Raw genomic sequence first — 14,929 nt, 5'->3', positions numbered from 1 at the left:
AATATCTCTAAATTTGTAGATGACACCAAGTTGGGTGGGAGGGTGAGCTGTGGTGAGGATACAGAGATCCTTCAATGTGATTTGGACAAGTTAAGTGAGTGGGCAAATAATAATAATCTTTTGTCACAAGTATGGAGTTACTGTGAAAAGCCCCCAGTCGTCACATTCCGGCACCTGTTCGGGTAAACTGGTACGGGAATTGAACCCGCGCTGCCAGCCTTGTTCTGCATTACAAACCAGTTGTCTAGCCCACTGAGCTAAACCAGCCCTCTGGCAGATACAGTATCATTTGGAGAAATGCGAAGTTATCCACTTTGGTAACAAAGACGAGAAGGCAGACTATTATCTGAATAGCCATAAATTAGGAGAGGGGAATGTAGGGCAGCACAGTGGCGCCCTGCAGCCTCACGGTGCCGAGGTCCCAGGTTCGATCACGGCTCTAGGTCACTGTCCGTGTGGAGTTTGCACATTCTTCCCGTGTTCGCGTGGGTTTCACCCCACAACCCAAAAATGTGCAGGCTAGGGGGATTGGCCACGCTAAATTGCCTCTTAATTGGAAAAAAATGAATTGGGTAAGCATGTAGGTACAGCAGGTGGAAAGGAAGGCAAATGGTATGTTGGCCTTCATAGGAGAAGATTCGAGTACAGGAGCAGGGATGTCTTGCTGCAATTATACAGGGCCTTGGTGAAGCCACACCTGAAATATTGTGTGCAGTTTGGTCTCTCTATTTGAGGAAGGATGTTCTTGCTCTAGAGAGAGTGCAGCGAAGGGTTGCCAGATTGAAAATGAAAATGAAAATCGCTTATTATCACAAGTAGACTTCAAATGAAGTTACTGTGAAAAGCCCCTAGTCGCCACATTCCGGCACCTGTTCGGGGAGGCTGGTACGGGAATTGATGGTGGGACTGACTTATGAGGATAGATTGACTCATTTAGGATTATATTTGCTGGAGTTCAGATAGAGAGGGAATTTCATAGAAACATATAAAATTCTAACAGGACTAGACAGGGGGATGCAGAAAGGATGTTCCCGATGGTGGGTGTGTCACAATCTGAGGACACTGGGTAGACCGTTTAGGACAGTAGGGGCAGCATGGTAGCGCAAGTGGATAGGGTGGAAGGAGGGCTTAAGTGGGTCGGTGCAGACCCGATGGGCCGCATGGCCTCCTTCTGCACTGTTATGTTCTATGACAGATGAGAGAAATTTCTTCACCCAGAGAGTGGTTGGCCTGTGGAATTTGTTACCACAGGAAGTATTTGAGGCCAAAACATTGCATGTTTTCAAGAAGCAGTTTGGTAAAGCACTTACGGTGAAGGGGATCAACGGATATGGGGGAAAATCAGGATTAGGCTGTTAAATTGGATGATCAGCCATGATCATAATGAATGGCGGAGCAGGCTTGAAGGGCCGAATGGCCTCCTTTCCTATTTTGTATGTTTCTGAGGCAAAGCAGGAAATTTCTGGGGTCTTGACACAAATTTGTGTGTCCTCATTGACTACAAAGGACTGGAGAATAGCCAATGTTGTTTCTTTGTTTAAGAACGGTAACAGGGATAATCCAGGATATTATAGGTCGATGACCTTTGCATCAGTGGTAGGTAAATTATTGGAGAAGATTCTTAGGGACAGGATTTACTCAAATTTGGAAACAAATGGACTTATTAGCCATAGGCAGCATGGTTTTGTGAAGGGGATGTCGTGTCGCACTAACTTGATTGAGTTTTTTTAGGGAAGTGACTAAGATGATTGATGAAGGTAGGGCAGTGTATGTTGTCCACATGGACTTCAGTAAGGCCTTTGACAAGATCCCGCATGGCTGACTGGTACAAAAAGATGAAGTCACACGGGATCAGCGGTGAGCTGGCAAGATGGATACAGAACTGGCTCGGTCATAGAAGACAGAGGGTAGCGGTGGAAGGGGTGCTTTTCTGAATGGAAGGTGTTCTGCAGGGATCAGTGCTGGGATGTTTTTTGTTCTTGTATCTATGAATGATTTGGAGGAAAATGTAGCTGGTTTGATTAGTAAGTTTGGGGATGACAAAAACATTGGTGGAGTTACAGATAGGGAAGAGGATTGTCAGAGGATGCAGCAGGATATAGATCGGCTGGAGATTTGTGCGGAGAAATGTCAGATGGAGTTTAATCTGGACAAATGTGAGGTAATGCATTTTGGAAGGTCTAATATAGGTGGGAATTATACAGTAAATGGCAGAACCCTTAGAAGTATTGACAGGCAGAGAGATCTGGCGAACAGGTCCATAGATCACTGAAAGTGGCAACGCAGATGGATAAGGTAGTCAAGAAGGCATACGGCATGCTTGCCTTCATCGGCCGGGTCATTGAGTACAAAAATTGCCAAATCGTGCTGCAAGTGTACAGAATCTTAGTTAGGCCACATTTGGAATATTGCAAACAATTCTGGTCGTCGTACTACCAAAAGGATGGGAATGCTTTGGAGAGGGCACGGACGAGTGTTACCAGTATGCTGCTGGCTCTGGAGGGTATTACCTATGAGGGGGGTTTGGATAAACTCGGATTGTTTTCACTGGAACGAAGGAGGTTGAGGGTCGACCTGGTAGAGGTTTACAGAGTTATGGGTGGCATGAACCGAATGGATGGTCAGACACTTTTTCCCAGGTTAGAAGGGTCACTTACTAGGGGACATAGGTTTATGATGTGAGGGGGAAGGTTTATGTGCGAGGCGTGTTTTTACACAGAGGGTGGTGGGTACCTTGAAAGCACGCCAGGGAGGTGGTGGAAGCAGATATGATAGCGATGTTTAAGAGGCATCTTGCCGAATACATGAATAGGATGGGAATAGAGGGATTCGAAACCGGAAGTGCAGAAGATTTTAGTTTAGACAGGCATCATTATCGGCGCAGGCTTGGAGGGCCAATGGGCCTTTTCCTGTGCTGTACTGGTCTTTGTTCTTTATTCTTTGAGACAATTCGGCTCATGTCTGCATCTGCTCTCTCTGAATGAGCAATTCACCTAGAGCCATTCCTCCTCCTCCTCCTCCCTGTAACCGTACCCATTCTTCCTTTTCAGACAATCCAATCCCCTCTTGAATGCCACAATTGAATTGCCCTACCACACTCTCAGAAAGTACATTCTAGATCCTAACCACTCGCTGCATGAATTTGTCTCCACCCTCTCGCAGACAGTGCGTTCCACATCCGAACCACTCGCTGTGTGAATCTGTCTCCCTCATAATCTCAGGCATTACATTCCAGACCCTAACCATTTGCTGTATGAATCTGTCTCCACCACACTCACAGACAGATCCTGCGATTTAACATAGCCAATCCACCTACCCTGCACATCTTTTTGAGTAATGGGGGTGAGACCCACGCAGACACGAGGAGAATGTGCAAACTCCACACGGGTAGTGACCCCGGACTAGGATGGAACCCGGGTCCTCGGTGCCGTGAGGCAGCAGTGCTAACCACTGCACTAACATGCCTCCCCTTGCATTCTAGATCCTAACCATTCACTGGGTGGATCTGTCTCCATCACACTCTCAGACTGTACATTCCAGATCCTAACCACTCGCTGTGTGACTCTGTCTCCACCACACTTGCAGACAGTGCATTCCATATCCAAACACCTCACTATATGAATCTGTCTCCACCACATTTACATTCCACATCCGAACAATTTGCTGTGAATCTGTCTCCACCACACACTCGGACAGAACATTCCAGATCCTAACCACACGCTGCGTGAATCTGTCTCCACCACATTCGCAGACGGTGCATTCCAGATCCTAACCACTCGCTGTGGGAATCTGTCTCCACCGTGCTCTGTGCATTCCAGATCCTAACCACTTGCTGTGTGAATAAGTTTTTCCTCGTGTCACCTTTGCTTCTTTTGCCACTTTAGGCCTGTGCCTTCTGGTTCTTGACCCTTCAACCAATGGGAGAAGTTTCCCCCTATCTGCTCTGCCCAGCTCTCTCGTGCTTTTGAACATCTCCATCAAATCTGTCCACCTCTCAAGGAAAACCAACTGAATGCCTCTACTATACATGACTGAAGTTCCTCACTATTCTCATGAATCCTTTCTGCACTCTAATGCCTTCAAGCCATTCTAAAGTTTGATGCCCAGAACTGGATGCAATGCTCCAACTGTTATTCAGTGTGTTAGACAAGTTTAACATAACCTCCTTGCTTTAGTACTCTAAACTCCTATTGCTATAGCTCAGGATACTCTGCTTTATCAACGACTCTCTCAACCTGTCGTGCCACCTTCAATGACTTGTACACAATGCACATATTACTGTGATATTTCACAAAATAATTTTACACTGTACATTTCTATAAATTTATGGTATGCAACGCCAATGGGATTTTAAAAACTGGAGTGTTGTTTGATCTTTTCATCCTTGAATTAAACAATTATTGGTGAATCAAGTATTTAAGACGGGGCAGCACGGTAGCACATGTGGCTAGCACTGTGGCTTCACAGCGCCAGGGTCTCAGGTTCGATTCCCCACTGGGTCACTGTCTGTGCGGAGTCTGCACATTCTCCCCGTGTCTGCGTGGGTTTCCTCCGGGTTCTCTGGTTTCCTCTCACAGTCCAAAGATGCGCAGGTTAGGTGGATTGGCCATGCTAAATTGCCCTTAGTGTCCAAAAAAGGTTAGGAGGGGTTATTGGGTTATGGGGATAGGGTTGAAGTGAGGGCTTAAGCGGGTTGGTACAGTCTCGATGGGCCGAATGGCCTTCTGCACTATGTTCCATGTATCTATGACTGTGGGAGTGGCACGATGGCACAGTGGTTAGCACTGTGGTTAGCACTGCTGCCTCACAGTGCTGAGGACCCGAGTTCGAGGTGTGTAGTTTGCACATTCTCCCCGTGTCTGCGTGGGTCTCACCCCCATAACCCAACGATGTGCAGGGTAGGTGGATTGGCCACGCTAAATTGCCCCTTAATTGGGAAAAAAAGAATTGGGTACTCTAAATTTTTTTTTTTTTAAATGACAGACCGGTTTGAGCAAAATGTCTACCCTCTGTAGATATTAAGTGGCGTTGGATAAACATAAATCTTCAACGGGTTAAGTTTTGACTTTTATCTTTCAAATCAGGCAGTTTCCCCCAATGACCCCTTATTTGTGAAGCCCTCTGAATACCCTGTTCTGTACTAACTTCAAGCGTTTTCCACTTCCTGAAGTGATGGTTGACTATTGGGCTGAAAAGCAAAGTACTGCAGATGCTAAAAACCTGAAATAAAAAGTGAAAGTGCTGTCAGAACTCAGCAAGTCTGGCAGCATCTGTGGAGGGAGAGAAAGAGTTAATGTTTTGACTCTTCTTAGGAACAGAAGAAAGAGTGAGCGTTTTCCAGAATTCTCAAGTTTGCAAGCTTCTGCACATTTAATTTTTTTTAAATTTAGTGTACCCAATTCATTTTTTCCAATTAAGGGGCAATTTAGCGTGGCCAATCCATCTACCCTGCACATTTTTGGGTTGTGGGGGTGAAACCCACACAAACACAGGGAGAATGTGAAAACTCCACACGGACAGTGACCCAGAGCCGGGATCGAACTGGGACCTCAGCGCTGTGAGGCAGCAATGCTAACCACTGTGCCACCATGCTGTCAGCTTCTGCACACATCTTGGGAGGATGTAATTAATGGATCAGGGGTTATGGGGATGAGAAACATATCAGCCATGTTTGAATGGCGGAGCAGACTCGATGGGCCGAATAGCCTAATTCTGAATCTGTGTTATGGCCTAACATGAGGTAACACTGTGTGCAGGAAAGCAAGTGCACATGACAGAGGATGAGAAATTCGCATGTCATCGAAGGGCCTTGGGAAATTCTGACGCTCACTAGGGAGAGAGCAGAAGCTGCTGGCTGTGACTGATCAATGCATCAGTCAATTGTTTCATACAGCACACAGGCTACTCCTGCACCAATTAATCTGGTAATCTGGAAGCAGGTAGTGTTCACTTGTCACTGGCCCTGTTGTTGCTGTGCAGTGGATGAGCTGCAGAAAATTGCACGGATTCAGAAATTGAGGGGTCAGGTTTCCTCCAGCAATTGCTGAGTATTTGTGCCATGCCTGCTAATATGGTCGGCATCATGGTATACCCAGTCTGGTGTGGTACCTGCTGGCACTATGTGCACATCCAGTCCAGCTCCAAGGTCTGCTGAACTGCCTGGTATGCCTTCCTTCAAATAGTACAACATAAAATCAGCTACTGTGCTTAAGCTGCAGCAGTAAGGCGGCAATGATTTCCCAAAGAGCACCACACCGCAATTTTTTCAGTTGCTACAACATACTTTGCAGTGGGATAAACATTGGTTTTGTGCAGCACATTGAACATGTTTGTCTTTAGAGAATCCCCTATCCAACAGAGAGTCCCAGGCTGAATGCTTTAAATCAGTAACTGAAACATAAATCAACTTATTGTACATTTGCTTCAAAATTAGCAAATGTTAATACTCCAAACAGCTGCAAAATATTAATAATTTTATTTCTTCTTGCGTTTAAATAGAAACTTGAGCCAGCATCATAAACAACACCTGTTACTATTGGAAGTATTAGATGGGACTTATAGTCACAGATCCAAGATGTGAACTTGGAGTGCTCTTTACTGTACGGATATGGACACATTATCTGAGTTGGAGAGAATTACATGGAGTCGAAATCACTGTAGTTATGTCACTGACTCGTATCCTTCTGAAACAGGTTACATGCCTTTCTTGCGACAACAAATCCAACACGATTGAATCCTTCTGGGACCTTTCTCTAGAATTTCCTGAGAGATACCACTGCCATGGAAAAGAAGCTGCTTCCCAGTATTCTTGCTTGTTGACGGAAATGTTGGCAAAATTCACAGAGACAGAGGCCTTGGAAGGGAAAATTTATGCCTGTAACCAGTGCAACAGTGAGTAGAGGATGGACTTCATATGTATGTACGCTGGAGATTGAATCATGAAAGAGCAACATAGTACTTTTTGTTTTGAATTTGCACCGCAGTTAAGTAGAAGATTGTTAAAATTTGGCACTAGCAGTTTTAAACTGCTGGCAATCTAATTTTGTATAATTAATAAGGAAAATATGCACCTATTCTGGTTGATCAATAACTTATTTTCCCAACTGACCCCTTATTTGTGAAGCCCTCTGAATACTCTGTTTAAGTGAAGTCTTCTTTACAGTCTGAATGAGGCTGCTCCTTCATTGAAAGGAGATAGTGGACAAAGGAGGTGAACTTCCCTACTCAGTAACTGCTAAAAGCACAACTGACTGAGGCATAAACATCTGCTGAAGAATGGGGTTGTGATTCGAAAGGTGTTTTAAAAACATTCTATGTGATATTGAGTTTGGTGCCTGTCAAGAGTTTGGTCATGAATCGGAAGCTAAGAATGTTGCTTGAATCTTTTTACGGCTGTTTAAAAGTCAACTGTACAAATGTTAATACTAATTCATGAAATTGAATGGCAACATATTGGACTTGCATAAAATACAAGATACTTCAAGTAAGAATTGAGGGATGGGTCTGGAAGAAGACATGGTCAAGGAAGTGGATTTTTAGGATATGAAAGGAGTAAAACAAATCAAAGGGGTTTAGGAATGAATTTCAGTTATCTTTGGGCAGCACAGTGGCTCAGTGGTTAGCATTGCTGCCTCACAACGCCGAGGTCCCAGGTTCAATCCCCGCTCTGGGTCACTGTCCGTGTGGAGTTTGCACATTCTCCCCGTGTTTGCGTGGGTTTCGCCCACACAGCCCAAAAATGTGTAGGGTAGGTGGATTGGCCACGCTAAATTGCTCCTTAATTGGAAAAAAAATAATTGGGTACGCTTAAAAAATTTTTTTTTAAAATAATCTTTATTATTGTCTCAGGTACACTTACATTAACACTGCAATGAAGTTGCTGTGAAATGCCCCTAGTCGCCACATTCCGGCGAATTCGGGTACACCAAGGGAGAATTCAGAATGTCCAATTCACCTAACAGCACGTCTTTCGGGATTTGTGGAAGGAAACCAGAGCAGCCGGAGGAAACCCACGCAGTCACAGGGAGAACGTGCAGCAAGCGGGAATCGAACCTGGGACCCTCGCGCTGTGAAGCAACAGTGCTAACCACTGTGTTACCGTGCCACCCAGTTGTCAGGGGGAATAATAACTGAGAGCTCTCCCACTGATAGCGAAACAGAATGGTACACTCAATTGGCCAAAATGTTTGCAGAATGTAGGGTAGTTTAGGGTCAGATACGGTGACTGAGGGATTTATGTGAGAACAAGAATCTGAAAACCATCACATTGCTGACCAGGAGCCAGTGGAGGTTAACGGGTGAAGGGATCAGTGAACGGGATTTAATTTGGGATGGAGTAGGATATGGGTGAAGGAGCTTTGTGTAGCAAGGAGTTGTGAAGTTCAGGTTGGTGAAGGAGGCAAAATGAAAACCTGGATGGGAGTTCAGCATCGGCAGCAGTGAGATGGGAATGAAAGAAAAATGAAAATAAACTCTGGGAGAATTGTATTTGATAAATTAGTTCTGAACTAAACTGTATACTGCAGTTGTACACCATCAGAGTCAGCCTGAGAAAGCCGGTTCCTTATTACTCTTGTGCGAAACTTGGCTACCAGAGTCTGCTTCTCCCTATTATATATTACTGATATATTAAAAATCCTTTGACACCTTAATTGGAATAAAGGGCATTAAAAGACGTATCTGTCTGAGGTGACTGACAATTCATAGGAATCAGACTGACAAATCATGTTAAATGAGGAATTAAGTAATGTATGTCTATAAATGCCCAATAACATCAAAGCTGCCCCCCCCCCCCCCAACCACCACCACCACCACCAATGCAACTGCAAGTAGGTTGGGAGAAGCCTGTACTCATTGGAGGTTAGAAGAATGAGAGGCGACCTTGTTGAGACATATAGGATTCTCAGGGGGCTTGACAGGATAGATGCTGAGAGGATGTTTCCTCTTGTGGGGAGCCTAGGATCATAGGGCAGAATCTCTTGAGTAAGGAGTTGTCCATTTAAGACAGAGATGAGGAGGAATTTCTTCTCTGAGGGTAGTGAATCTGGAATTCTGCAGAGATCTGTAGAAGCTGGGTCGCTAACTATGTTCAATGCTGAGATGGACAGATTTTTAATAAATAAGGGAATCACGGTTATGGGGATAAGGTGGGAAAGTGCAGTTGAGGATTGTATTTTGTAAAGAATTGGGTACTCTAAATTTAAATATATATAAATTTAGAGTACCCAATTCATTTTTTCCAATCAAGAGGCAATTTAGCGTGGCCAATTCACCTACTCTGCACATCTTTGGGTTGTGGGGGCGAAACCCACGTAAACACGGGGAAAATGTGCAAACTCCACACGGACAGTGACCCAGAGCCTGGATCGAACCTGGGACCATGATGCCATGAGGCAGCAGTGCTAACTACTGCGTCACCATCGTGCCCCCGAGTTGAGGATTGTTGGATCAACCATGATCTCATTGAATGGCAGAGCATACTCGATGGGCCGAGTGGCCGACTTCTACTCCTATGTCTTATGTTCTTATGATATTTCTAACCAAATCAGTAAAATACTGGTCTATTGACTGCACTTAGATTAAAGGATAAATCCTGACCCACCTGCTGTGACATTCAACCTTCACCTGTTTTAGCAGCAGATGGTAACACTGTGAACCAAATAACGTTTTAAAATGAAAATATTACTTTCCCTCATTCGTCCACCTTAAAGATTTTTCTCCTAAAACAATATGAACCTTGGAATTGAGAAACCATTCAGTCCATTGTTTTGCAGTTAATGCAGGATTTCCTCGAATCATTTTTTTAAAAATCCATTACTTTATCAGAATTACAAAGCCAGTGCTCAAGAGAGTGGATGGGGCAAACCCCTAATCCAGCTCCTTGCCTGCTCCAAAAACCAATTCAAATTGAATCCAATTCATGGTCTCCACAAGAGAGACATGCCAGATCCAGGCAATACACCTGATCCCACGCTCATCTTATCCAAAAGGCCGAGAAGCACTGCGCTTGATCTTAGACAAAAGGCCGAGAAGCGATGGCTTCCTCAATCATAAGTCAAAAGACTTGTATTATGAATCTCCTGTCTCCTGTGAAAATAATTAGTCAACTTTCTTTTTCCCTCTAAATTTAATTACCATTGTTCTCCTTGGACATAGACACAGTAGAAAGAGTCAATGTACCTAAAAACTGTTTTTATATCACAGTCTGGAACTTGTCTCATTAGTTTTTTAAAAAAATGTATTTTATTGCAAACATGTAACAAAACAGGTTACAACAAATAAACACCCCGGGAAACACTCAACTATACAGTCTGTACAGATTTTTACCCTTTTTCACCCTCCCCCACCCCCCCGTGACAAAACAGCTCCTCAAACACGGTCACAAACATCCTCCACCTTTTCTCAAACCCCCCTGCTGAGCCCCTTAACCCCCTGAGCTTTATCTTCTCTAACCACAGGAAGTCGTACAGGTCACCCAATCAAGCCTCTACCCCAGGTGGCGATGCCGACTGCCACTCCAGCAAAATTTGTCGCCTTGCAATCAGAGACGTGAAGGCCACGACATCGGCCTTCCTCCTCTCCATGTATTCTGACTTCTCTGAAACCCCAAATATCGCCACCAAAGGGTCCAGCTCCTCCACCTTCTCCACTACCTGTCTAAGACCGCAAACACTCTCGCCCAGAATCTTCCCAATTTTTCGCAATCCCAAAACATATGCTCATGATTCACTGACCCCTGCCCACACCTCTCACACTCATCTTATACCCCCTGAAAGATCCCACTCATACTTGCCCAAGTCATATGCACCCTGTGCACCACCTTAAACTGTATCAGACTCATCCTTGCACAAGAGGAGGTCCCGGTTACCCTACTCAGTGCCTCATTCCATACTCCCCAATTGATCTTCACCACCCGCTCACCTGCCTGCCCCCCCAGCCACTTGTATATATCCCCAATTCTTCCCTCCCCTTCCACATCCGGAAGCAGCAGTCGCTCCAGCAGGGTGTATCCCGGCAACCTAGGGAACGACCTCCAGACCTTTTGTGCAAAGTCCCTAACCTGCAGATACCTGAACTCACTCCCCCTCGGCAGCTCTACCCTCTCCCTTAGCTCCTCCACACTGGCGAAACCTTCCTCCAAATACAAATCCTTCACCTTGACCAGCCCCACTTCCCTTCACCTTGACCAGCCCCACTTCCCTCCACCTCCTGTATACACTATCCATCCTCTCTCCTTCCAACCCCCCCCCCCCCCCCCCCCCATCCCAGCTCCAAACCCATGATGCTCGCACAGCGCCATTAGCGCTGACATCCCTTCCACCCTAAAATGCCTCCTCGGCTGATTCCATATCTTCATCGTGGACTGCACCACCGACCTGCCTGAATACCTACTCGGAACCATTGGCAACACTTCCGCCACCATAGCCCTCAAACTAGACCCCTTATAAGATTCTTCCTTCCTCCTAACCCACTCTACCCCCTTCTCCTTCCCACCTAGTTTGCCTCATTTGTGACTGCATCATTTAACACGTAAACTGGTGCCTCGAGATGAGGCGAGCAACTGATAGCCACATTGACAACTGCTTTACAATGGGTATGAGACAGTGATGGTGACCAAATGCTTTTCCTCTTTCACCCCTGTGTCAGGTGGATGCATCTTTAAGAAATGGGTATATATCAAATAGCTGCAGTGATGTCATTGTGTGGGTGGAGCTGGGCTGTCTTTCACTTCAGCAGCTGTGTAATGATCTCTCTCTCTCCAAGCAAAAGAATGTCTTCAGCTCATTGATGATTTCAAAGTAATAACTGTTTCTGTAGAGAATTTAAGCCTGCTGTCTATGTTTACAAAGGCTTTAACTCATGGATGTTGTTTGGAAAGTTATTTAGGGTTATCTATAGTGTACTGTATCTTTTGGGGGGTGGTCAGGGTTGGTAGTTGATAAACTGTTTACTATGTTTATAAAATGTTAACTGGATTCATAGAATAAACATTGTTTTTGTTTAAAAATACTTTTAGTTCTCTGTTGCATGTAAAGTGGGTCCTTGTGCTCCCCATAACCAAAATCTATTAAAAGTTGTGGGCCAGGTGAACTCCATGGTATACTTTGGTGTTCTCTAAACCCTGGCCCGTAATACCTGCTAATAAACAAAAATACACAATTAGATATTTTTTATGCGTACTTACTATCATCTTCCTATATCCATTGCAATAGATTTATTGAGCGTCTTTGTTCTATTCACTCAGTTGATTTTAATTTCTGTAAATTTTAATATCTTGTAATTAAGTCTTTTCCTGTGCCCTTTAGTTCAGATTTGTTTACATTGTAGCCTGCTGTAAGTATGACGTTATCACAGCAAGAGCAACAGGGGATCTGTGATCTTAGTAAACTGCAAGTTTGATGGACTATTAATGCGCACACCCAACAAATTTAACAGATTAAAGGTGAACTTGATTAGTACAAAACAGATGGGTGGAGCAGCATAAACTGACTGGGCTCTGGAGATTTGCAGCTTGCGATTCCTTTATTTTTTCTGGGATGTAGGTGTCACCAGCTAGTCCATCATTGATTGCCCATCCCTTATTGCCCTTGAGAAGGTGATGACATTTAATCGCTGTAGTCCATGTGGTGCAGGTACACCCAAAGTGCTGTTAGGGAGGAAGTTCCAGGATTTTAACCCAGTGGCAATGAATGAATGTTGATATATTTCCAAGTCAGAATGGTGGGTGACGTGGAGGGAAACTTGCAGGTGGGGTGTTCCCATGTACCTGCTGCCCTTGTCCTTCTTGATGGTAGAGTTTGGAATGGGTTTGGAAGATGCTGTCGAAGGAGCCTTGGTGAGTCACTGCGGTGCATCTTGTAGATGGTACGCACTGTTGCCATGGTGCATCAGTGATGAGAGATTGAATGTTTAGATCTCTGAATCCCTTGAAGTTATTTTAATGGGAAAATCTGATTTGTTTGAAAAGGTGGTAACTGCGTTTGTGAAAAGTGCACTTTTCACAAACGCAGTTACCACCTTAACTGAGGATTCACTGCAATAATTTCTCCTGTCTCTACCTCATCTCTTCCTATTTACATAGCTTATATAAGCTTTTGCAATCAGTTTTTATGTCTCTTGATAGTTTATGCTCATATTCTCTTCATATTAATTTCTTGTACAGCCTTTGCAGGATTTTCTGTCCTTTCTGGCAATATCATAAACCTCTTCCTTTGACCTGATGTTATCCAGCTTGGTCCACTTTTCCCATGGAGTTTTTATTCTTTAAGGGAATGTTGAATTAGTTTCTTAAACACTTGCCATTTCTTATTTTTAGAACTTGCAATCTAGTTTCCCAATCTACTTTAATCAACTCAGCCCTCGTATCTATATATCACATGGACTTGTTGAGGCACGTCAGATCAATGTGTTTAAAGGGAAGCTAAATAAGTACACAACAGAAAAAAGAATATGATGGGATAGGTGGGAGGAAGAGCATGTGAATCAAAATCAGCATAGTGTTCGCCCAAATGACCTGTTTCATGTAAATTCTATGTAATCTTGGGACATTGCATTGTCATGAGGAGCTGTTGTAAAGCAGTTTCTGCAATGATTTTCCATTGTGCTTGGTACAAACAATAGTTTCTTTCAGTGGTGTTTGTTGCTGGAGGCTGGTGAATTATGCAATATTCACAAAAATAACCCATAACTGGTGTTAAAACACATTTGTTAATGAGTTAGTTATGCTATAACGCAGGAACTACACAAAAGACGAGGAAGATATCATTTATTAAGCACTAAATAATGCTGTGCAGGTATTCATGGCTGCAAGAACTAACCTGGTCTCGTTGAGGTTGGCAAGTTGGTTAAATCTTTTCCAAACTGCATTACTGTTTGCAGGCGCAGGAAAAACATGGCCAATCCCATGTATTCACACTTGAAATATGTGCAGTTGTGTAATGGGATTACATAAATAAATTGAAAGACTCCAACCTGAAATATCCAATTTTAAAAAAACAGTTTTTAGTTCAGTGTGCAGATGAACAAGCAACCTTACCTGGGAGCCTTCAGTTTCAAAATTTACTGAGTATAACACTGAGCGAAGGTGGCTGGAGCTGAGGGAATGTTCGTCAATGATATTTGCAATTTGTTGCTGGCATTTGCATGATTTTATTTGCAGCTTCTATTTGCCTGTTTTTAGTCAGTTTTTTGTTTGCTTATGAATGCAGGATGAGTCCAGATACAAACGGCAGTAGTATTTATCTGAGCATCAGCTTTTGGTGCATTACGTAGTTTATAAAAAAATATATATATTTTTATTCTCCATTTTCACATTTTCTTCAGAATTTACACCCCACCAACAAGCAGTAAACGGTAACAAATACAAAGTCAATCCCCTTATCAAAAACAATGATCCCATCCTCCCACCACCCCAAACAACGGCCCACCTGACAACATAAGCATCAAATAAAACAAACCCTCCCACGATGGGAAAAGCAAAGGAAAGAAAAAGGAATCAAGAATCGCCTATAGAGTCCATCTCTTTTCTCCCCCCCCCCCCATTCAATTCCATCCAATCCCCGAAAGAGTACTGTAAATGGCACCCATGAATTGTAACCCCCCTCCCGACTCCTCCCCTCCACTTCCTCTTATAAAACTCCTCCCCCCAACCTCTGTTCCTTCCCCCCCAACTTTCCACCCTGGCTAGACTCATTGGAACCTGTTCTGCCAGGCTCCGATGGCCACAGCCCCTCCCCCCACCTCAGGGTGGAGGCCCCCGCCCGAGTCTCTTTCCCCCTTGCCCGGTCCCAGGAAAACAAAGAAATCCCTTTTAGCACACAAACCCCGCACACACCCAAGCCCCAAAGAACCATCATTGCAAGTGAAAGTCTCATCTCTTCCCTTGTCCAAGTATATACAACGTCGGCTCATTTCGCACACACACCAGCAT

General features: G+C 44.2%; 1 protein-coding gene across 6 annotated transcripts in view; it reads left to right on the top strand.

The window, feature by feature from the left end:
* The window catches only part of usp44 (ubiquitin specific peptidase 44), a 94,760-nt gene that overhangs the window by 59,913 nt on the left and 19,918 nt on the right, over positions 1-14,929 (top strand). For all 6 annotated transcript variants that reach the window (XM_072471918.1, XM_072471913.1, XM_072471914.1 and 3 more), the window contains one exon: positions 6,693-6,891. In XM_072471918.1, coding sequence (XP_072328019.1) covers positions 6,693-6,891 — 199 coding nt within the window. The remainder of the gene's footprint in view (positions 1-6,692; positions 6,892-14,929) is intronic.

This window comes from Scyliorhinus torazame, chromosome 13 (assembly GCF_047496885.1).
Source record: "Scyliorhinus torazame isolate Kashiwa2021f chromosome 13, sScyTor2.1, whole genome shotgun sequence".
NCBI lineage: Eukaryota > Metazoa > Chordata > Chondrichthyes > Carcharhiniformes > Scyliorhinidae > Scyliorhinus > Scyliorhinus torazame.
The sequence above is the reverse complement of the archived record's forward strand: the minus strand, read 5'-3'. Positions and strand labels throughout refer to the sequence as shown.